Raw genomic sequence first — 24,877 nt, 5'->3', positions numbered from 1 at the left:
AGAGTGTCCTCCGAAGTATTTGTCATGCACTGGCAGAGTCTCTCAGGTGACAGCTATATCCAGTTCCGGTTAGCCAGCACTTGTGGGTATCCCCAATAGTGTCTGGATTTTGTAATTCATGAAATTCTTAGACAAATGGATGGAACTGGAAAATCCTGAGTGAGGTAACCCAATCACAAAAGATCACACATGGTTTGTACTCGCTGATAAGTGGATATTAGCCCAGAAGCTTGGAATACCCAAGACACATTTCACAGATCAAATGATGCCCAAGAAGGAGGAAGAACAAAGTATGGATACTCTGGTCCTTTGTAGAAAGGGGAACAAAATACCCACAGAAGGAGATACAGAGACAAAGGGTGGGGCAGAGTCTAAGGGGAAGAACATCCAGAGACTACTCCACCCAGGGATCTATCCAAATAACTTTTAAAAATTCACCTCTTTATGAAGGAAATGGCAAGGACTAACATACAAGTGAGTATGGATTGATTAAGTGGTCATTAGTTCTAAAGTTAAAAACAAATCAGAGAAGGAATGTGGGATGATCCTCTTATGAGACAACTAAGTGTAGCCACGTTGCAATTCTCATGTTTGAAAGAAAGCTTGAAAGTGAGGAGGGAGACAGGGGCTTGTAGGGGTGGGAGTGTGTGGGTGGGGTGGTATTCACTACAATGGAACCAGCAATCGGAGAAGCCTTTGTGGGGGAGGAAGGAGACTCATCTTACTCCTTAAGTAAAGGCAAAGACGCTAGTGCGCCTGTGTGGAGTTGCAGAGCTGCAGACAGTGGGGACCGGAAACGGCAGAGCTCAGTAGGAATAGCAAGTGTTCTGCTTTTATTCAAGATGCAAAACTATGGGACTTTTGAGCAGAGAAGTTACACGGCGTGCACAACTTTTTCTAGGGATCTCAGCGGTGATACTGAGACACGTTTAAAGGGGAGGCTCGGACAGGAGGCGATGGCGGTGTTAGCAGAGCTGATGGAGACCCGAGCGGGCTGATACACCGAAAGCAGGAAGTAGTGCTTCGCTTCTGGATATATTCTGAAGAAGGACTATTGATTTTTCTCTGAACAAATTACTTCAGCTGTAGAAGCTTGGATCGATCCCAGTGTTTAATGTCACAGTTTCTGTTGGTCTGGGGCCCACTAGTGGTTTCGCTGGCTTCTCTGCTATGGGTTCAGCTCACTGGGCTGCAGTCAAGTGGGGAGACTGACCTAAGCAAATCCACTTTGATACTCATTCGGATTGTCTGCAGAATTTATTTCTTTGTGGCAGAAGAACTCACAGCTGCTTCAAGGTCAGCTCGAGAGCCTGCTGCTTTGGTTGAGACAGTCTTCTGTAATGGGTCACATAATCAATCGCCTATCACCTACACCTGATCCTATTGGATGAAAAAATGTCACAGGTTCTTCAGACACTGAAGGGAAAAGGCCTTTCAGATACCAGAAGGCTAGAATTATCGCTTTTGCCCTGGGACCTGTCTAGCATGAAGAACAAACTGGAACCTGCAGGCTTTTGCCTGAATATGAAGAGTGCTGCAAAATGCAAGCAGCCAAAAAGTTGGAGTTGTCATTCATTAACTTAGCCAGACCAGGGGCGACCAGGAGCATTGTATAACTACTCGGGAAGGGGATGCTCGCTACACACTTAGATAGGGATGACTCTGAGGGTAGAGAACTCATTAGCATGTAAACAGAATTCAGTTCCAAGAAATATCCCTGTGGATTGAGGAAAGATACGAACAGGCCTAAGGAATGAACCCTAGTGTCCAATCACGTCAGGTGAGGGCTGATGCTCAGAGAGAGAGCAAAGGCTAGCCTGAGGGTCTAAGCTTGTCCCAAGGAACTCCATGGTGGAAGGCCAGAACCAAGCCCACAGGGTTTGCTCTGACTGTACGCCCACACGTATGCCTACATATTCACAAATACATTTAAGTTTTTTTTTTTTAAATTACAGAGTTGTGTGGAAAGAGGCAATGAAAAGGGCTGCGTGGGGCAGCCCTTGCAGCTTTTACATGTTGACTGAGCTAGCCCAAATCCCAGAGAGTCGTTTTCTCTATCCCCTCGCTTCTCCCTCTGACTGGTTTTCTTTTCTGTGAGATCTTGGAGGACAAATGGAAGTGGTAGAAAAGATTTGACTTTGTTGTGAAAAATTCCACAACCAAATTTGCATTTTTACACAAACAAGCCAATTCAGCTTGAGTGTGGACAGCATGGTCAGTGGGAGTCTGTGAACAGCTTTATTTTAGGACTGACATCATTAAAAACAGGCTGATCTGCAAAGCTTACACCCCCTCAGGTGATGCAGGACAGATGCCATCTGTGAAAGGTTTCAAACAATGATGTGGCACAGATTCCCCTCTAAGGTAGCAGAGGTGGACCCTACAAGGCATTTGTAAAATCAGCACAAGCACATTTCTTTATCAATCAGAGGCATGATCTAATGAAGCCAATGCCTTGAAACCATTTCATTTAAAGCATCTGTGGTAAAGATAACTAGAAACGCGGTAATTTAAAAAAGGAAAGAAAAAAGCCTGCTGTTTGGTGAAATGCTTGCTGGGCCAGCTTGCTCAGTGTCTTAGCAAATCCTGCCCCAAGATGAGGATGGGGATTCCGTTCTGCTTTTCCACAGCCCTGCATACCCGGGGTTTTATTGCCGTGCTTCCTACCAGCCCCCTGCTTTTCCCAACTCCCTTGCCCTTCCTTATGTAGAACCATGCACCATCTGCAACATTGTCAACAGGCTGAGTTTTTCCACCACTGGTTATGTCTCTTCAAACTTCTTTCACAGATTCTAAGAAAACTACTTGTCAAAGTGTTGAGTTTTTACAAGGTTTTTTGTTGTCATGAGAGGTGACCTAAACTTCTTGTCCATTGCATCCATGTCTACAAAATAATATTTATTTCTACTCCCTTGAGGTGCTCACCAAAGCCTTTGATGCCACTGGCCGCTGTGCTTCTAGGGCGTCTGGCGGTGGCCATGGAGTGTACAGAGTTGTTGTGCAGATCGTGCTGGGCTGGGAGCGATACGGAGGGAAGGAGTGTTGTGGGCATTTTGTGTATGCCCGATGACATGTCTTTCCCGTCCACTTTCTTATTCTCCAGTTTTTCTGTAGGAAAAGATTGAAATATGAAGAGGTAAGCTTTGCAGGCAGGAGCTCTACCACTAAACCACCATGTGCTTGGCTTGGCATGAAGCTTTTCCATGGGCATAGAACACGGCCACTGTCATCTAAGCGCACCCTGGATTTAGAGATACATTGCAATACATTTATTTTAAAAGCCTCTCAGTTCTTTTTCTTTTTTCTTTCCCTTTCTTTCTTTCTTTCTTTCTTTCTTTCTTTCTTTCTTTCTTTCTTTCTTTCTTTCTTTCTTTCTTTCTTTCTTTCTTTGGCTTCTCAGTTCTTAAAGAACAGAAAAAAAAAATACCCATGGTATTGTGGAAAGAAAACCAGCTCTGAGTGGATCAAGTACATTATGAAGACAGCCTTATAGATGAGGGTATAATGTGTGCTCGTACAGTGCCAAGAGCTGTGCATGTCAAACCGTACCTCTCTCTTCATAGTTCTTTTTGTGTTTAAACAATACTTGAATGCTTGTTTAGAAGAACAAAACAAAACAAAACACTTCCACCAGTTTCCACTGAAGAGTCTCTTAGGTGACCTTGTTACCCATCTGAGATCCTTGGACCAACTGTTAGGCATACTCCTTAGCCGGGTTCTATTCATTTTTAATTACCTGGGCTCTTAAACAATGTACAAATAATGCTATCGGATTACTGGACACAAGTTAACCCTCACTTAGCAAATAGGGAAATGAAAGCAAGGAGCACATCCCTCACACCGAGCTCAGAGCAGTCTCTGCCTCTGTGCTCGAGCAGTCAGGCCGGGATCCTGCAGGACCACAGTTAACATCCCTGCTGAGGTTCACTGCATCCGGAAGCAAGAGCTACAAGCGGAGTAATGAACTGGCTTCCTCGCCTTTTGGCCAGGCCTGAAGGTCAAGTCCATTTATTTGCTTTTAATTTAGCTGAAATCAGAGGCCACCTGAAAGATCCCTTTGTTAGGATCAGTTCTTTCAATAGCTGCACAAACCGTTGGTCCCTCTCATTTTCCTCCAACCTTTTCTGTTTGCAGGATTAGGAAAGCACTTGGGAGGCACATTAATCTTGCCAGCGTTGTCAGGAATGATCATCGAGTTTTATTAAAAAGCCCCGATTGCCTGAAAGGCCTCCTTGTCTGAATCTGAATGGAAGGAACATGTTAAGATCTTGGGGCATACTGTCGGGACCCCTGGTCTTGCCCCCTGGACTTCAAGCTGACACTCAGGGAGGAAGTGCAGCAACCTTGCTTTGTTGAACAGACCGTGCCTGTGGATAGAGCTGGCCCTGGCATCATGCAGACTCCAGGCGGCACTGGGACCAAGTCTCTGTTCTTGCTGCTCCAGCTGCTTCTGCTGCTCCTGGACCCGGCCAATGCCACCTTCATCAGCATCAACCGGGGCCTGAGGGTGATGAAGGGTAGTTCTGCCTTCCTGTCAGGAGAGCATCTGAGGTTTGCCATCCCTAAAGAGAAGGATGCCTGCAGAGTGGAGGTGGTGATGAATGAGCCCATAACCCAGAGGGTTGGGAAACTCACTCCACAGGTAGGTCACATTTCATTTCTGTTAAGACATGTGTGTGCGTGTGTGCGTGTGTGCGTGCGTGTGTGTGTGTGTGTGTGTGTGTGTGTGTGTGTGTACAGTGTGGGAATGCAGAAGGAATAGGTAAAGGATCTCTGAAGCCATCGTTACAAGTATGTAGTATATTTGAAACTAGGGCGTTGAAAGGCACAGGTATGGAATCCTATTGCTTTTGTCAAAGAGGAGGACCACATGTTTTGAATACTTTTGAAATTATATTTATTTTGAGTGTCTGGACATGGCCATGCCATGGCATGCTTGTGGAGGCTAAAGAACAACTTTTAGGAGTTAGTTCTCCCCTTGAACCATGGGGAGTGAACAGGTCTTGGTGGCAAATGCTTTTACCCTCTCAGTTATCTTGCCAGGCCTTTTCTTTCTTTCTTTCTTTCTTTCTTTCTTTCTTTCTTTCTTTCTTTCTTTCTTTCTTTCTTTCTTTCTTTCTTTCTTTCTTTCTTTCTTTCTTTCTTTCCTTCCTTCCTTCCTTCCTTCCTTCCTTCCTTCCTTCCTTCCTTCCTTTCGTTCTTTTTTAATATTCTTGACTGGATTCAGATGATAAGTCTGTCACTGACACGGTTTAATCCGAATAATATTAACATATTATAGGAAGTAACGGTTAAGCTCTTACAATGTGCACACTTTTTCTTAACAATGCACTGCTATCAAGAACCCTTTCAGTGCAGAGTCTCTTCTCATTCAGAGGATTTCCGTGTCTTACCAGGTGCCTTGACCTAAGAGAGCAGCCATTAATCCAGTTAGGAAAAAAAGGGGATGTAAGGAAACCATAGGTTTCTTGGTCTTTCATTTTAGGGTAGGGGGAAAGAAAGGGGAGAGAGAAGTGGGGAAAAGAGGAAGATGGAGAAAGAGATTGGGAAAGAGAAGGATATTGAGAGGTTGAGAGAGGCAGAGACAGGGACAGAGACAGAAAGTCTACAGTGAGCGGTTGCTGGGAGGGAGTGCTGTGCCCAGCCTTACAGGGTTAGACTCTCACACACTGCAGGAGAAGTATCTGTAGAGAAGGTAGCAAATACTAGGCTGATTTCTTTATCGGGTTCTATTAGTTTTGAGACATTTTAGGTTATATGCAGACCCTATAGTGACAAAGGTAAATCATGATGACATGTGTGTGTGTGCATGTGCAAATGTGTGCATGATGACATATATGAATGTGTGCATGCAGGCATGCATGTATGTGTATATGTGTGCATATGTGTGTATGCATATATATGATTATTACAGACCTAGGACCTCCAGTGATCTCTGATTTAAGGCAAAATTCTAGGTGTTAGGAAGATATTATGCAACAGAGACAATAAATACCCAACCAGATTGGAAAAATTTTGACTGTTCAGAACAACCCCAAGTGCTCTTGTCATCTACTGTTTGCTGATTATTTGAAAAAAAAAAAAAAGTCCAATGTGGTACTGGATATATGTGTGTTTCTAGTAGTAAATGTGATAGAGAAAATGGGTTTGCAACATCTCAAGTGGACATGCAATCTGTACATTCTAGAATTTATTACTTGGTAGCCCATTAAAACTCTAAACTTCATTACTGGCTTACTGTGTATCATAGATAATGTTTATAGAAATATTATTTCTTTCCAGTGTTTTTTCCTAATCTTAAATTCTGATAATTTTAGCAAAAAAAAAAAAAAAAAATCCCAGGTAAAGTCTGGTTTGAGGAGAATTTATGCTTGTTTGTAGAGCTGGAGAAGTCCAGCACTTCCCAGGGATTTCTGTTTTGAATTAAGCATGGCAGAGTGCAGAAGTGCACATATATCCCCCCCACAGCTAAATAAACATTATTCCTTAATAGAGCTTAACAGTAAGCTTCAAGCTAGGCTTATGTGAACCCATTCCTAGCAAGACTATTGTATTAGCAACACCCTGCTGTGTAATGAACAGTTTTGTGGGATTTGCACAGAAATGCTTTGTTTAACATCTGTTCAATTAGTGTTTTCATTTCATTACTGAAGTTTGTCTTAGAACCAACAGGTTCATTCCCACTGCATATCTGGAAAGCCACTTGCGTGGGTTCGTGCTAGTGCCGTCTGTCTGTCTCTATAGTCTCCTGGACAGACATGTAGACGGGTCAACGGCAGCGTGCGGTCTCAGATCTCAGGGCAGGGCTTCCCCACTCGTGGCACCTCACACCTGGAAAGGCAAAACATTTTCTGGGTGGAAAAATCACCTTGGTTTAGTGCTGAGCTTGCTGGTTTTGAATCTGAAATACAGCATTAGGAAAACATCTCTAGTCTGAACTACTTCGTTGTCATTAAAGTGAGTAATGAGTCAGGAATGTGTGACAATTTAATTATAAATTGTAATTGAAAAGCAGTTGAAGTGGAAAAAACCAAAGCTAGACAGTAATTAGAAAAGGATTTAGCTCTCTTTTGTTTTAGTTAGTAAATTTATGGTCAATCATGGTTGTCGCCTTTTATAAAAGGAAAACATATTAGGAAACACGGAACAGATGTTTCTTTTAACAAAGCAGATTGTCTCTTTATTGCCATGGCTATTTGTCAGTGATATGGGAAGGGCTTCCCTTTATCTTTCTCTGCTTGTCAATTCAAAAGAGGAATAGAAATTCATTCTTACTAGTGAGAATGTTGTCCCGGAGTGGGTTATGTCGTTTGGAAATCTTTGAGGCCATAAAAGGTGCTAAGAACACCACTGGAGTCATGCAGTGGATGCATGGATGCATGGATGCATGCATGGTTGCATGGACGTACACAAGGATGTTTCTCAGGACTTTGTCACCTAGGTCAGGGCAGTGGGAGGACCAGAAGTCTTAAAAGCACAGCACAATGAAATGGAAACCATTTCTTTAATGATTGTTTGTGAGGTGATGAGGTTAATTGTTACTGTATTTAAGGAGAGTAAATTGTCTTTGAATCTTATTGGCCATTTGTTTTTTTTTCCATAACCATCAAAGTTGTAATTTGTAAGAGAGTGAGAGACAATGGCAGATCCTCTTTGGCTCTCATGGCTCACCAGCACACACCCACTGTATCTCCATCTTTGAACATAAAGATTTTATTTGAAAAAGAAAGACAGAACTACACAGAACAATATGTTTGTGTGTTGGTAAATGTGTTGTCTAGACATCCAGAAAGACCTCTTTAATTCAATTGCTACAAGCTCCTGAAAAGGATAAATACTCATTTTAATAGATAGCATATTTTTACAAATAGTTTATAGATGTCTAGTTATTTAGAGATGTAAAATTCATTAATTTGCTTGTTTAGATTGTTATAATTTAGACATCAACCAAATAAGACACAACTATAAACAAGATGGCGCGTGGGCATAGACATAGGAAAAAAGGGGTCGAGGGTGGTAGGAAGACACTTGCACCCACATCACTAGTAGGACATAGGCACCTCCCACCTCCACCCCCACTTCCCACCCCCCCAGTCACACCTTCCTCCCCCACCTCCCCACCCCCATGCTTTTCTTTTTGAGATGGAGTCTCACTAAACAGTCTAGGCTGGTTGGTATGAACAAGATTCGTGGGAAGAAGCTGTGTCTGTTAAGACTGATTGACTAAAGCTTCAGCGGTGTGGAGGGCTTGGATGTTGTCAGTCCAGAGATTAAGTCGCCATTCCTGTGGGAACTCGCAACCTGTGACTAATAGAAAAAAAATATTTTGAAATCTGTTAACTTAGCAGACCACTGGCTTATACCAACCCAAAGCTATGGCTGTCATCAGATAACATCTGAGGCTAAAACCAAGCAAACAGTCTTCCCCCATCTTGCTATAACCACCCCTGTGATGTACCATCAATGTATTTTAAACTTGTCTTGACTGAGTGACTTTTTTTGTTCAGTAAAACTATGAAAGCCTGTAAAACTGCTTCCATGGAGGAACATGGGATTTAGAATAACCTAAATCTGTGTGACCAAGCCATGATCACATCAAATGGTTCCAGAATAAAAGATCCCTATTCCCTCTAAGGAGCCTTGCTTTTGTTTCTTTTGTATTGACACTTGCCCTGAACTCACTATGAGACCCAAGCTGAGCTTCAACTTGTGAAGATCTTCCTGAATCTTCTTTCCAAGGGCTGGGATTGCACATGTGTCACCACCGCCAGCTGTCACATCATGCTTTTGGAGGTGCTATAAGGCTGGAGGAATAAAGCTTTGCCCTGGGTTTCTCATAGTCATTTCTTTATTCTGCGAACTAGGTCTTTGATTGTCATTTCCTTCCCAACGAAGTAAAGTATGTTCACAATGGATGCCCAATTCTGGACGAAGACTCCGTGAAGCTTCGACTTTACCGGTGAGTGGTGGGCATAGAACCGTTTCTTATTATTTATTTTATTTTATTTCTGCCAGATAGTTATGCTGCGCACTCTGTGGGCATTTCCTATGACTATATGTTTTCACACGGGAGTCATTATAATCTAGTAAAAAGGTATTCAGCAGCAGTTGGAGATCCGAGTGGGGGAGGCAGCCACTGTAGCCAGTGTCCCATTGTTTTGTCTCTTCCTCCTTGGGGCCTTTCTACAGATTACTACCTTCATTATGTTTTCCTCCAGTCTTATGCAGAGGTTTCTTTTACTACAATCTATTACTTAACCTTGAAAGTTCAACCTATTAATATGACAAAAGTCACAAATATAAGTTCCTCGTGAGAATTTGATAGACATTTGTTATAAGATTGAATGAAATCATTCAGTTTGATTGCCAGCTGCATAGTTACAGGAAGCCCAATATTTTTTACTTGTAGATGTTAAATAATACAAGTATGTTTAAAGTCAACTAGAAATTAAGCATAGATTCACAAAATGGTCCTATAAAACACCTCCAATCTATATATATAAGGGAAAATCCATGCTTATATAAAAGCTTACACAAAATGCTAACCCTGAAACCTTTTCTTTCTTTCTTTTTTTATTAGGTGTATTCTTTATTTACACTTCAAATGTTGTCCCCTTTCCTGGTTCCCCCTCCCCCAAAAATCCCATAAGCCATCTCTCCTTCCCCAATCAACCCACCCTCACTTCCCTGTCCTGGTATTCCTCTACACTACAGAATCAAGTCTTTCCAGGACCAAGGGTGTCTCTCCCATTTGGTGTCCAACAAGATCATCTTCTGCTGCCGATGTGGGGCCATGTGTACTCTTTGGTTGATGGTTTTATCCCTAGGAACTCTAGGAGTACTGGGTGGCTCATATTGTTGTTCCTCCTATGGCACTGCAAACCCCTTCAGCTCCTTGGGTCCCTTCTCTAGCTCCCCCATTGGGGACCCTGTGCTCAGTTCAATGGCTGGCTGAGACTGCCCCCCTCTGTATTTGTCATGCACTAGTAACCCTGAAACCTTATTCATAATAGATAAAATGCTGAACGAATTGAATTGATGAATGGTATAAACTATACAGTGCAATATTATTCATCCACAAAAACTAATGAAGTCCTGATTTGTACAATATGAGCTAACCCTAAAAACATTATGTCAAATGAAAGTAACCAGCCACAAAAGGAACCAGTATTATATGGTTCCATTTATATGAAATATCTTTTTTTTTTTCTGAGACAGGGTTTCTCTGTGTAGCTCTGGCTGTCCTGGAACTCACTCTGTAGACCAGGCTAGCCTAAAACTCAAAAATCCTCCTGCCTCTGCCTCCCAAGTGCTGCTATTAAAGGCATGCACCACCACTGTCTGGCTTATATGAAATATCTTAATAGGTAGTTTCTTAGACATAGAAAGTAGATTAGTGGTTGCCAGAAACTGAAGGAGAGGCAACTGGGAAATGATAACAGTTGTAACCACTAAACAAAAGTCACTAAAAAAAAAAAAAAAAAAATCTGTGCTTAAATAGTGTCATGGCACAAGGGATTCCCTAGGAAGCTACAACATCAGAACGAAGGGGTGTTTGATCTTTCCAAACTTTAGAGTCAAAACCGAATAAAGTTCAAAGAACTTGCCAGGAGAGGCTGGGAAAACTGGTGTGTCCTACTGGCTTCCAGACCCCTTGACTTTCTAGCATGCAGGAAGATTAGGAAGGGACCTGCGCAAGGCAGGCTTACAGGAGCTGTCATGCACGTGGTTTTGAGGATTCATGCACTTGTAATTGAGCATTCAGAAAAGCTGGAGGGAAGGGACCAGGAGCAGTTTGTTTGTTTTTTTATTTTATTTCCTTGAATCTCTTCAGCTTCTTTGTCAAGCTATCTGACTGTTCTGTGCCTCAGTTTCCTCACTGGTGAAAGGGGATGGACAGTGAGGTTCCAGTGATGTTGTGGCCTTATTAACACAGCTGGACAACAGTACACTCATCAGGTCAGAGTTGTGTTGCCAGGGCATGCTCATTTACCACCTTTCTCACTTCTACAGCATGATGACGTATCACCAGTCACTCTGCAAATGTCCAGGATACAGTATTATGGCAATAATAAGTATTCGCTTAGTTAACACAGCAAGTGCTGAGCCGAGCACCCCAATAGGCGTCTCTGAAGGGCAGAAGATCTTGGTGCTCAGTACGTCTTCAGGCCTAACTTGAAACTCAACCCAGGCTTCATGCACTTAAATTATGCATGTGCTAGAAGGGAGGCTCTGAGGTCTCAGCAGTCATTAGATATTAGGATGGATGGGGAATTGGAGAGCAGGGTTTGCAAGAGAGCCGTGCAAGAGAGAGTAGCAAAATAACAACAACAACGACAACAACAACAACAACAACAACAATAACAACAACCATTGACATAAAGGTGGAGATGAAGCCACAGGAACAGGGAGAGGCCAAAAGTAGAGGAGGAAATGGAGCCAACTTCCATCTGAAGTACACAGTTTGTGAAGGGCAGCTTTTGCTGTTAGTTTACCTTGGTTTTGATTTTCTTTGTAATAGGATCTTGCCGAGGCTAGCCTCGAATGCAGTCTGTATCATAGGCTGTTCTTCAAACTGGTAATAAAACTGATCAGTGGGTTTTATTAAAAAGCCAGGATTGCCTGAAAGACCTTCTCTGAGTCTGAATGGAAGGGGTGTGGTAAGGTCTTGGGGTGTGATGTCAAGACCCTGGCTCTCACCTCCCAGACATCGAGGTGACACTCCTGGAGGAAGTACTTCAGGTGGGATTAGAAGCATACATCCTCACATCTGGCACATGTGGACAATTTTTAGGATAAGTGTACAAGTCTCAGAAGAATCTGAGCACCAGTACACATGGCCTTTATCCTGTTCTCTCTCCAGGTTTACCGAGACAGACACCTTCATTGAAACCTTTCTCTTGAGGGTCTATCTTGTGGAACCAGACTGTAACATCATCCGTCTGAGCAGCAATGTGTTGGAAGTGACTGAATTCTATGGCTTATCCCAAGCCATTGATAAGAACCTGCTCCAATTTGATTATGATAGGACAGCCAATCTGGACTGCACCATCAGACTAGACCCAGCGAGGACTCAGCTGCCAGCTCACGGCAAGCTGGTTGTGGTGAATCGCAAGTCAGAGGGACCTCGTGGAGATCAGCCACACAGCTTTTTCTCTGAGACAGGTATGTATCTCTTAGTAGTTAAGGTTACTAAAACTCAATTAAATGTCTAAGTGCTCATCTTTCATATTGACAAAGAGTTCTGCTTAACAAATATAGCTTTTAGCTTGTTGAAAACTCTAAGCTATAGTGTTAGTGAGATGGCTCAGTGGGTAAGGCCTGACCTGAGTTTGACGTCTGTAACCCACATAGGATAAGGAGGAGACTACTCCTCCATATTGTCCTCTGACCTCTAATGTCATACTGAGGCACAATTTCTTTTGGACACACACACACACACACACATACACACACACATGTGGGCTAAGGGGATGGTTCACTTGGTGGGGGCACTGGCCTCCAAGCCTAATAGCCTGAATTTGATCATCAGGCCTACATGGTAGAGGGGAAAACCTAACTTCCAAAAAAAAAACAAAAACAAAAAACAAAAAACAAAAAAATAAAATTAAAATTAAACTAAAAATACACTCAAAAAATGAAAGAAAAATATAGATTAGTTAAGGCTGTGGATTTGGAATCAGAATCAGAAACACCTGGGTTTGATGTTTGTACTTTATTAGTTTAGTTATCAATAGTTTTAGCCCCTGTTAGATGGGAAGAAAGCAACCGTTCCACGGGGCTGTGTAAAGAGGGAGTAAGGACACAGCGTGCTTAGCCCAGGCTGGCCCATTATAGTGCTCATGAGTTTCTGTCTATGATTATAGCAACGGACAGCAGAGGTGACAGTGTGTTCTTTACTGAGTATTATTGGGTTGTATTCTAGTGAAGACTGTAGGTAGCAGCCAGGATTGACATCCAGAAGCTGACTGAAACGCCCTTCAGAGTATCCATTCAGTTACTATATTCTACAGCACTCCTGGGTTAGACACACAATCCGTACATTCTGGACACTTGCTATCTGAATAGTAGTGTTCTAGCAACCATGGGAAGACCTAGAAATAACTGTAATATTATCTCGATTTTGAACAGAAGCTTACTACTAGAGACTGCTAAAGTTGACTCTTTAGTCCGATGCCAGAGTGGGATAGCTCTGGGTTCAAAACGTCGGAACAGACTTGTTCAAGGGGCAAGAGAAGGATTAAAGGAGCATTTGCTAAAAAGACCCACCAGGGGCAAGGAGGTGGGCCTTTTGTGAGCAAGCAGATGATCCACGTGAGGTTGTATAATGTAAGCAGAAGCAGAGGCTAAGCTTCGAATGTCTACAGTGAGCTACTGGCATGTGTGTCAGAGGTATTCAAATACCACAGAACCTCTCTTTAATATTTTTTTCTCAGCCTAGCTTTTGGTAGGCGAACCCTGATGAGACAACTGGTCAACGGGGTTTTGTTTTTGTTTTTGTTGTTTTTAGTAAAAGGAGTTTATGACCTTTCAGAACAATGACAATCTAATGGGTGAATAATTGGGAGGTGCATGTCCAAGTGTCCTGGGGCAGTCAGTGAGGATGTGTCCAAAGCAGGAAGATGCATTTTAAGTTGGTTACAATCATTGCGTTCAAGCTGATGTCTTAATTCTAGAGCGAGGCGCAGGACTGAGGTGCCCGGATGGAAGCTGTGCCCTGGAATGGAAGCAGGTGGCGAGTCTGAAAGTGAGCTGTGAGGAGTTCCTGCGGACGGGCTTTCACTACCAACACGTGCAACCACCTTCACCCAACATTGATTACATCTCCGTTCAGTTGGAGCTCACGGACAGACGGAGCAAAACCGTATACAAGGTAGAGTTTGGAGCTGTGCGTTGGTGTCCTTACCTGGTTCATAGTAAGAAAGTAGTTCTAAATGGGTGTCCGTGCTGGTATCTATGAAGAAGCGTTCCAGGGCTGCTGATGGCATAACTTCTGGCTTGTAGGTTGTACCTAAATGTAGCGTGTAGTTTTACAAACAAACAAACAAAACAAAAATGATCCATGCTGATTCTGGCTACGCACGGGTGGCGGTCTCGACAACCCCATGGCCGGCTTGCTGCCAAGCCACTCCCACTTCCCAGGCCATCCACCCGCTGTGGAAAGCCGGCTACCGCTCAGATCACCCTAAAATTATAACACTAGAGACTTGTAATATATCAACCAGATTTATAACGGCAAATCTCCAACCCCAAAATGCCCGCGCAAATAACACAAAACCCGATTGACATAAATACAAGCTGCACGCTTAGATCGGGCCAAAGTACCCCACGAAGCTCTGTTGCGGGTCTGTGAACTCCCTGGCTACCTGCGCCTCCTCCAGGCCATGTGACTCCTGCTCTTCTCCTTCGTCCGTCTTCTTCTGTCCTCTGTCTCTCCTTCTTCCTCTTTCCCCTCTCTAAACCGTTCATCTCTGCCCTTTTCTAGTGTTGCTCTTTTCCTCCGAGACAGCAAGGTGTCTGCTCTGTAAGGCCACAAGGGACAGAGAGGCTCGGCAGCCTAGTGTCTTGGCTGCAGCAGCCGATATTTGGTGCTCATTCAGACTTTAGAACAGAGGGCTGAAGGGATGGGTTCCCAAAGGCTCCATCTTTCTGTGCCTTCATTTTCCTCAGCCTCCTCTGCGTTTTTGAACTGATGATCAAAAGCGGACGAAACTTTGTGAACTATTTTGCATGTTACTCTGGTGTTCGCACATTCTATGTGGGCTTGGGAAGCTGGGGAAGCAGTGACCCTGCTGACACACCCATATTTATGTCAATATGACATGTTCCAGGGGACTGTGGGTAAGACCTTCAGCAGTATTTTCTGTTATCCCATTATCGTTTCTCCTAATAAACCCAGGGATTGGTGATTCCCTAAAAGATTAGAAAATGATAAAACAAGACCGACGGATCTTGTAGTTGATGTCTGGAAATGAAACTTGGAAGGAATCTTGACTAACTGATCAGCCAAATCATCTGGGAAGCTTTTCAAAGCTTAGGTTTCCCTGTCTGTCGTTAATAGTTATGGAAGCTGGTGCCCAGATTACGTGGTCGTATACATGTTTACGTAGCCATCTGATTTTGGACTTTCTTCATCTTAAATGAGGCCACTGGAACCTTACTCTTAGTAACTGAGGGGATTACACGAGAGACTCCTTATAAAATCCTTGCTACAGAGCTTGACACAGGCTAAGCAATGCATATTATTGGTAGTGTAAATAGCTATGAACAGAAAGAACCTGTGCAATAATAGTGGGGTTTAAGGTAATGCTGGGGGCCAGCCTCTTGTTTCACAGTGGTGGCCTTGCTGTTTTTATGTGGTTGTCTTATGGTTGACACACTCAAAACTTGATTGTATTTCACTAGCACATATTGTCTGGTTGGCTTGTCACGAAACCCTTTCATTACCAATTACTTTGTGCCTCCATTTAAACAGCTGATATTTTTCTTTATGATTGATTTTTCATAATTGTCCCCTCATTGTGTCAAAGGCTTTATTGTTGTTTTTAGGTCAGTTTCATTGTGAGATTGTCTGTCTAAATGAACCTCTTGGCTTTCTAAGCCTTAACCTACTACATAGTCATTTTGACAAGTCACAAAACAGATTCATTTATAGATATGAAGACAGTGTGCTCATTAAGGAAAACATTAAAAACATGGAAATAGAGGAAGAAAATAAATCTGACTTTATTGATAACCATTTTGTCTTACATTGAGACACGCAGTGGGGATGTTTGCCTGAGAGCTCATTTTGTCCCATGGCATCAATTCATCTGCTTTAAATAATCAATCAATCAATCAATCAATCAATCAATAAGTATTTAAATTATTAATTAGTATATATTAGATAATTATATACTGTGATTAATTAATTAATTATTATCAGTCCTGGGGATTGCATGGAGACTCTCATGTATGCTAGGCAAGAGCTCTACCCACTGAGCAACACTCCCAGGCCAATTTCTTCTCTGCCTTTTTTTAAATTTCCAATTATATTTTTTATTTATAAACTATACATAACTAAAAATATTTAATAATTTTTTTAGTATTCTCATTCTTTATTATTTTTATTTTCTTTCTTTCTTTCTTTTTTTTTTATTCGATCTTCTCTGCCTTTTAAGGCATTCTCTTCACCTTTGTCTTTGTAACACCTAAGGTTAGGTTTTATTGTTTAGTAAAGTGCAAGAAATAGTTTTTCTCCATATAGACAAAATTTGCAGAACTATTTGATAAAAATATGTACTTGTTTTGTTGAAACAAGTTTCTACAAAACTAGATAGTAGAAAATCCTTCCGCTGTGTAAGAGGACCAAGAGTCCAGCCTTCTGCTCTCTGCTCCCCTGTGCTTCTTTCTTTGGGGGAACCGTCTCACTATGAATCCCCCGCTTCCTGACCTGCTTGAGGCAGTGAAGTCCTTCACACCCCTCATCCTTCATCATCATTCTTGGCCATTCTTGCCTAATTTGGAGTTCCAGATAAATAATCAAATAGGTCATTTTTAAAGCCTCTAGGTTGTTTTAAACGAGTGCTAGATTCAAACTGAACATTCTTTTAGGAGGAGCCGGCTGTCAGTACTTTGCCATGCTGAGTCTTCTTATTCAGAAGGAGCACCTCGCTTCCCTCCGACGAATGTCATTGACATGCGTGCAGAAAGGAAACTTTGGCTCCGTGTGAGCTGAGCACTTACTAAACCCAGTCCCTAGAAGTTCTTTTGGAACTACCAGGAACAGAATGGTGTCTTTTCATTGGTTATTGATGATAAATAGGAAAGCAACTTTTTGGTGTAATTTTCTTTTATCTGGCTTCTTTCCTAAATTCAATTATTTTAAGAAATTTTCGATTCTCTGGGCTTCAAAAGACCATAATTATATCTTCACTAATGATGATAATTTGGGCCTTTCTTTTCCCGTAATTATTCTCTTTACTTCTGCTCTCCTCCACACTGGTTTGACCAGAACAATACTAAATATAATGTTGCTTGCAGGCACTTTTTGTCTCGGGGAGTCTGTCTAGTTCAGCTGTACGCACTGTCCTTTTCCGTACTTCTTGCCCTGGTTCCATCGATACCAAGAGAATGCGGCCACTCTGGTCGCATTCCACATCATAAACTTGGGTTCCACTCTTACTTTCAATCTTTCTATGAATCCCAAGTCTCTTCTGTGAGGTGAATATTACTAAGCCTTTCCTCAAAACTTTAGGATTTTTCTTTCTTGATTAAGGAAATATAAATTATCTTACTGTAATAATGGATACATGTGAATTTTTTTCCCACCATCTTATTCATGTGTTTATGTCAGTTAAAAAGTTAATGTCTTCCTAGCATGTGCAAAGCTTTGGATTTGATTCTCAGTAACACATTCTCTCTCTCTCTCTCTCTCTCTCTCTCTCTCTCTCTCTCTCTCTCTCTCTGACACACACACACATCTTACAGAATACAGTAAGATGAGTTTATTTTTACCTATCTGAAAGTCCTTTCTTTTTTTCTTCTTTTTCTTCTTTTTTATTAGATATTTGCTTTATTTACATTTTAAATGGTATCCCCTTTCTGAGTTACCCCTCCAATAACTCCCTATCCCCTCCCCCTCCCCCTGTTTACCTCCCCCCCCCTAATTCCTTTACTTGCATTCCCCTAGTCTGGGGAATCGAGTCTTCACAGGGCCAATGGCCTCTCCTCTCATTGATGTCTGAAATGGCCATCCTCTGCTACATATGTAGCTGGAGCCATGGGTCCCTCCATGTGTACTCTTTGGTTGGTGGTTTAATCCCTGGGAGCTCTGGGGGTACTGGTTGCTACATATTATTATTCCTCCTGCAGGGCTGCAAACCTCTTCAGATCCTTGGGTCCTTTTTGTAGCTGCTCCACTGGGGACCCTATATTCATTCTATTGGTTGGCTGTAAGCCATGGGTGTTTTGATCCACTTTCCAATAAGGATCAAAGTATCCACACTTTGGTCGTCCTTCATCTTGAGCTTCATGTGGTCTGTGGGTTGTATCTTGGGTATTCCGAGCTTTTGGGCTAATATCCATTTATTAGCAAGTGCATACATACCATGTGTGTTCTTTTGTGATTGGCTTACCTCACTCAGGATGATATTTTCTAGCTCCATCCATTTGCCTAAGAATTTCATGAATTCATTGTTTTTACTAGCTGAGTAGTACTCCTTTCTTCTACTTTATGTCTTATTTAATTTTACAACATGCTCCACAGGCTGGCAATAATCACTTAGTGCTGCTCCAGTGTTTTTTTAGTTCGCACACAGTGTGGGTCTGATCCCCCACACCACAGGAAAGCAAACTAATATTCTTTAACCTATATTAATATTATTTAAAGTCCAGAATTGCAAGGGGCTCTTTGGAGTCCTTCCTATGCTTGGTGAAGATTGATCTAGTCCATCTTTCCTTCTGGCAGTTCCCAGGTTCTATCAAAACCATTTCTAACGTAAAGTTCATTTCTAACGTTAAGCTATTGTGCTTTGCTATTTCTTACATCTTCTCTTTTAAGTAAGTGCTGTATACGTTTGTATCTCTTCTTTAACATGTCAAAGAATACTTTTATTTAGATTTAGTTCTACACTTAATTGCTTTCAATGTTCAGTTCTAGACCTTAAAAACCACAATCCATCTTCACGGTTGTTTTCCAGTAATACATCATGGACAGATACTTTGGTGCCTGGGGTGTCTCAGAAGATTGTTCTTCTGTCACTAGAGGGAAAAAGAGGGCTGCCTCCTCAGATTCCCGTTTGAGTGGTTCTTTTTCCAGATGTTGCTGGCTACTTTTGAACCTTTGGCCTGGTGCTTCGGCTGGGGCACTGAGAGAGATGGGGTAGTGGGGAGAGAGGTCTTACTTGCTCAGGAACTGATAAGATATGATTTCATGCTCTCTGAGCCTGGCAGGTGTTTTAAAGCTGCTTTGTTGTCTCAGAGGCAATTTCCTGATTTCTCTGGAAAGCTTCAGCTCAGAGCCTATCCCTCTGTCTTAGAAGAGAGGGTTCACCCTCCCACACCTAACCTGAGTTACGATCTGCAATATTTCTTTAGCCAGTAAAATATATGGTTTATCTCTCCAGTTTAGTGGAGGATGGTCCTCTTAGGTTAGGACTCAGGATGACTCCACAGCGGTCCTCTGCTCCATGTGACATGGGAGCACTCACATGTTGCTTACTGACACACAGATTAGCAGTATCTCTAATCTAAAACAATCTAATCAAACAGTATCTCTAATCTATACATCCTAAATCTCAGGGGATTCCAACACAGAAGTGGGAATTCTGGACTCCCAAGTAGTAAATGAGGATTAGCTACCATTTTCCTACTTCTGATGATTTAGATTTCTTGGGGGTTGGCCCTGAACGGTCCGGTGCATGCTGCACCTGGAATTTCCTCTACCAGGAAATTCTCTCCTGATGCCTGAGGCAAGGGGCATGACATTACCCTAGCCTCAGCCTTCATGAGTGTGGGGGCCTTGGCTGGGGAGTCAGCATAGCCCCCTGCTCTCCAGATAAGTCATCTCTCTATATAGCCATAGTCCTCTAGTGAATGAGAGCATTCCAGAGTCTGGAACCAACAGACTCACATACATTTTGAATATAACATCATATTCTTTACTTTTGAAATCTGATGTCTGTTTGTCTTACTTTCTTTCCTTTCTTCTCTCCCTTTCCTTCTCCTCCTCTTCTTCCTCCTCTTCCTCCTCCTCTCCTCCTTCTTCTTTTTTCCCTCCTCCTCCTCCTCCTCCTCCTCCTCCTCCTCCTCCTCCTCCTCCTCCTCCTCCTCCTCTCTATCTCTCTGTCTCTCTCTTCCTGAACTTCAGTCAAGACTGATGCAGGATATCATCTGTTAGTTGTTCACCTAGATAAAGTGAAGAACTTGCCTGAGTCTTCCTTATTAACACCAAGCCCATATTGAGAGTTCAGGTGTGTGGGACAAAGGTGACCTGGGTCACCGAGCCTGCTGCTCTCAACAGTGGGTCACATCAGTCCCATGACAGCAAAGATCTACTGCTCTCAGCCTCTTCTTCCCACACCCTCACGGAGACCTCACATGCCGTGGTGCCCTTTATGAGTCTGGAAGATCTCACATTTTGGGCTTCCTCATTTGGGGAGGATGCATGTCTAGTTAAGTGGTCACTTGCTGTTCCCTTGTTCTGCTAGCCAAATGGATAATCCTCCTTCAGCTGCACAAGTTCACAGGATGAAGACCCTTCTTCCCCAGCCTTTCCATGCTCTCTTTGAAACTGCATGGCCTGAGATTAGTGATTTCTGTGCTTTACTTTCCCAGATTCATTTAATACATAGGAGTCTAGGGTTTTCATTTATAGGTGAGAGAAACATGGAATTTAGGGATTATAGAACTTATCTAACATCATACAAATAACAGCTACTTCCTGAAGAAGCAATCGCAGGGCTGGAATGGCAGTCAGCAGCTAAGACCATTGTTCTTGTTGAGAACCGGGGTTCACACTGCTGCTCAAAACCAGCTATGCCTCCAGTTCCAGGGGATCCAATGCCCTTTCTGACCTCTATCGGCTCTTTTGTGAAAGTGGTGCATAGACTCAGACACACACCAAAATAAATGCATACATTTTAAAGATACAATCACACACATAGTTCTTTCTGATATCAAAGTAGATGCTCCCATTCCAAACCTTTTGTGCACAATGGACTCGCTGGGAGCTCTACAGTGGCAGTTTTCTAAGTCTCTCCTGGAATAATTAAGCGACCACGTGGAGGTGGTTCCTGGTGGCCAGCAGGTGACTCTAATATCAGCTGGTGGTCACAGCTGGAGCATCCTCTGGGCTGCAGCCTTGGTACATGCCATGACTTTAGCCATGCATACCACAACTTCATTCACACCATTCTCTCTTTTTAATCTTTTCTCCCCTTCAAAAGTCAGAGAGTGCGTGGTTGCCTGTCCATATCAGAGTTGGCATTCCTAACCAGGCCCCAAGGGCTGCGTTCATGGCCGCGTTTGTTCTGGAGGTGGACCAGTTCATCCTGACCCCTCTGACAACCTCCGTTCTGGACTGTGAGGAGGACGAGACTCCGAAACCCTTGTTGGTGTTTAACGTCACTAAAGGCCCGCTCCAGGGCTATGTGACCCACCTTCTGGATCACACCAGACCCATCTCTTCCTTCACCTGGAAGGATCTCAGTGACATGCAAGTGGCCTACCAGCCACCAAACAGCAGCCACCCTGAGAGGAGACATTTCAAGGTAAGAAGGAAGGGAAAAGAAGTGCCCAGCCTGGTGGAGTTCAAAAAGGTATTTGGAAGTAGATACTCAAAGTTTCTCAGAGGAGACTTGATTTCTTCAAGTCACAGTGTAATACAGTTCAGGGCTTCCCGAAGAGACATGGGAGTGGCAGATTAAAAGAAGGTGTTCTGTCTTGCTGAGCAGTGGCTACAGTTCCAGCCCATGGCTGCCATGTTGAAATCTAGATGGACTGAATGTGGCTGTAGCTCTCTTTTGCCCAGAGAAATCCAAAGTCTACATTGGGATTATAGTCCTAGAAGGCATGGAAAGTGTGAAGACAGGAGATTGCTGGATGATAGCCTAGCTTCAGGTTCAGTAAGAAATCCTATCCCAAGAAAATAAGGCAGATAGAAAAGGACACAAAACATCCTCTTCTGACTTTGTGCACACTCAGACTTGTGCCTTTGAAGTGTAGATATTCTTTCTATATACCATGTTCTTATATACATATATACATGGAATAATAAATAACACTAAAGTATATATTTCAAAATAGCTAGTATAGAGGATTTTTATTTTCCCAACACTGGGAAATGATACATACAAGAGATGATAGTACAGATATGCCAGTTCCCCTGATCTGATTAGGGCACAGTGTGTAGGCATGGGTGTCTGTGTGATATTATACCCTAAATATCATGGTCAATTAAAGAATTAAAAACAACCAAAAGTAATACCTAGGAATGAAATGAGTGACCTCACAAAATAAGTTACTTCCTATAATAAAATAAGACTCTGTTCATATGGAGGTTTTAATGAGTCAGTGTGTGTGTATATATGTGTGTATGTTCGTGTGTGGTTCATGCTAATTTGTCTGCTTCCAGATGGAGCTGGAGGTGTACGACTTCTTCTTTGAGAAGAGCGCCCCCATCACTGTCCACGTCTCCATCAGAACAGCAGACACAAATGCACCCCGGGTCTCCTGGAATACAGGTGTGGGTGTGATCCTAAGGGAAATGCAAGGAAGTAGATGGGTCAGAAAACTCCTTTTATTCCACTTCATCCTTGAGGCAGTAGAAACTCAGACAGACCAAGAGCAGCAGACCGGTTGCTCTGTTCTTTTTCCTAGAAGCTGCTGAGAAACCAAAATCCAGCATCCTGGATCTTCAGGTTATATTTCTTCTTTGGCAGAGAGACCATAATCGTGGCCCCTTTTAACTGAACGCAGAGAGGAAGGGGCTCTTGTGATACTGACTGAGAGTAAGACAGAAAGGCAAGGTCTCCAAGTCAGATTTTGTAGAGGGGTGGGAGATAGGTGCAGCCTGGAACCCACTGTCCTGTTTTTGTTGGGTTGCATGGAAACCAAAATAAGTAAATAAGAGCCTAAGCAACTTTTTAAAGGGGGCTTTACACTGCCGTTCAATTCCAAGTAGACTGGGAATGTGATTTATATATTTAGATGAGATGCAAATGTGGAATGCAAATAGATTTTCCTTTTCACTGATAGCATTAATGACATTTAAAATGTACTTCCAAGCAGGAGGAATATATTCATGTCTGATTTCAAGTCTCAGCTTCGGCTTATAACTCTGGCTGTGCGAGGGATAGTGAGAGAAATGGAAAACCTGGTCAACCAAAGTTGAGTAGCAGTGCTACTTTTATGCAGGTTACTGTGCTCTAGTGAGGCTGGAATCATCTATACGTATGATACAGGATGCTCAGGTACATCAAGGGAGCTGCAGGCCTGCGTCTGGCTGCTGTAGAAATTACAATCCCCTTTAAAATGGAGTTTTACATATTACGAGTTTGGTATCTGCTATTATTGAAAAATTAGAGAATATACTAAATAAGATAGCTCTTCATTTTATATATATATATATATATATATATATATATATATATATATATATATATTAACAGCTATAGTTGCCTTAGCCCAATTTTCTCAGGAAACAGACCTTGAGGTAGATCATATATTGACCCTGTCCTGAAGAGGAAGAGAAGCGGGCATTAGTCTGATTAACAAATACCCAAGACAACTGACTTATAATGGAGATGGGTTAACATAGCTCTAGAGCATCCAGCCCATGATCAGTTGGCCCTGTCACATTGGGGCTGTGATGAGATGGCACATGGTGGCCCGAGCTTGTGGAGAAGCAAAGCTACTCATTTCTGGGCAAGAAGCAACAAGACAGAGGGAGAGGCTGCATTTCAGTCCCCTTCACGGGCTTGCTCATGGTGACTTAAAGATCTGCCCAAAGGCCTCTTAAAACTACCATCACCTCTCTCAGTACTGCTACCCTGGAGGCCACCTGTAAGATATGGGCCTTTAGGTGATGATTCATAGTCCAAGCAACAGCAGGTGATACGGCTGAGCTGGTCACAACTTTTCACTAAGATATATGGGTTCTCTGTTGTTCTGGCGTCTCTATGAAGCAGACTTGACCACTGGATTTGAGAAGAGTTCGAGGTGGGTCAGGAAAGGGTGAGGTGTCTGTCAAGTCCCAGTTCTACTGAGAGATAAGAATGCTTGGTGACTATGCAGGGCTTCATCCAGAGTCTGTGTTTTTCCTATTACCAGTGTGAATGAAACTCTACAATTTTCCTCCTGCATACTGAGTCTGAGGAGAGGTTTAATTTCATTCCTTCAGTGCATAAATCCATCTCTAATTAAAGTTGAAACTAATGTACATTCAATTTTGCAAAGCACCAAGCATTCTATATTTAGCATCCTTAAACATTGCCAGGTACAGTTGTTCTTTATGAGGATATTGAAGCACTATGTATTCCCTATCCTACGGGATGTCTATGCTCCATAAGGCATGTGCAAAACCCCTTCTGACTCTTGTCCACGTAAACCATATAGTCTTTGACAAGTTCCTCATGGACTCATTCAAACTAGGGACCTCTGTGGTCTAACTTCTGCTCTTTGCTTCAGTATTTAGTTTTAGGCAGCTTCATGGTTGTTAAGGCTGCATCATCTTAAGGAATCAATTGTCAGACTGAAATTAGTGCAAAGTTTACTAAAAATACAAATGATAATCAATTTTCATGAAAAGTGTTTAAAAATAAAACTTTCAGATCGGTTCATGAATGAAAACTCATTAGCCTTAAACAGACATGTTGGAGGCACAGAACTGCATAGGACATGTTTCTGTGTTTCTTACAGGTTTGAATCTCCTAGAGGGGCAGTCTCGAGCCATCACTTGGGAACAGTTTCAGATCGTTGACAATGATGACATTGATGCTGTGCAGTTGGTCACCATTGGTGGCCTGCAACATGGACGACTTACAGTCAGAGGTGAATGATTTACCTGTTCTATTCAAAATTGAACCCGGGGACTCTTCAAAAGCAAATCATGGAACTAGGGATAATGCAGTTGGTAATGTGCTTACTGCTCAATCCTCAGCGCTGCACAGAAGGCCCGTGTGGTGGGGCGTGCTTTTAATCCCAGCACCAGGGCTTCCTAGTCAACCATCTTAGCCAAATCCATGAAGTCCAGATATCACACTCTTCTCAAAAACCCAAGTGGAAGAAGCTAGAGAATTAGGATAGCTGATGAAATAATTCTATGTCCAATCCAAGATCAAGGCTCTGGGAAACAAGGTTGGTAAGACTCTAAAGGCCCACACAGTCTGGGTGTGGG

At 42.6% G+C, this 24,877-nt stretch overlaps 1 protein-coding gene across 1 annotated transcript in view; it reads left to right on the top strand.

The window, feature by feature from the left end:
* Frem1 (FRAS1 related extracellular matrix 1) overlaps window positions 1-24,877 on the top strand; it is a 162,139-nt gene that overhangs the window by 34,743 nt on the left and 102,519 nt on the right. The window contains exons 2-8 of the mRNA XM_052176688.1: window positions 4,135-4,642; window positions 8,865-8,959; window positions 11,864-12,165; window positions 13,677-13,873; window positions 20,928-21,251; window positions 22,115-22,223; window positions 24,400-24,531. Coding sequence (XP_052032648.1) covers window positions 4,394-4,642; window positions 8,865-8,959; window positions 11,864-12,165; window positions 13,677-13,873; window positions 20,928-21,251; window positions 22,115-22,223; window positions 24,400-24,531 — 1,408 coding nt within the window. The 5' untranslated portion in view covers window positions 4,135-4,393. The remainder of the gene's footprint in view (window positions 1-4,134; window positions 4,643-8,864; window positions 8,960-11,863; window positions 12,166-13,676; window positions 13,874-20,927; window positions 21,252-22,114; window positions 22,224-24,399; window positions 24,532-24,877) is intronic.

Source organism: Apodemus sylvaticus, chromosome 3, assembly GCF_947179515.1.
Source record: "Apodemus sylvaticus chromosome 3, mApoSyl1.1, whole genome shotgun sequence".
Lineage (NCBI taxonomy): Eukaryota > Metazoa > Chordata > Mammalia > Rodentia > Muridae > Apodemus > Apodemus sylvaticus.
The sequence above is the reverse complement of the archived record's forward strand: the minus strand, read 5'-3'. Positions and strand labels throughout refer to the sequence as shown.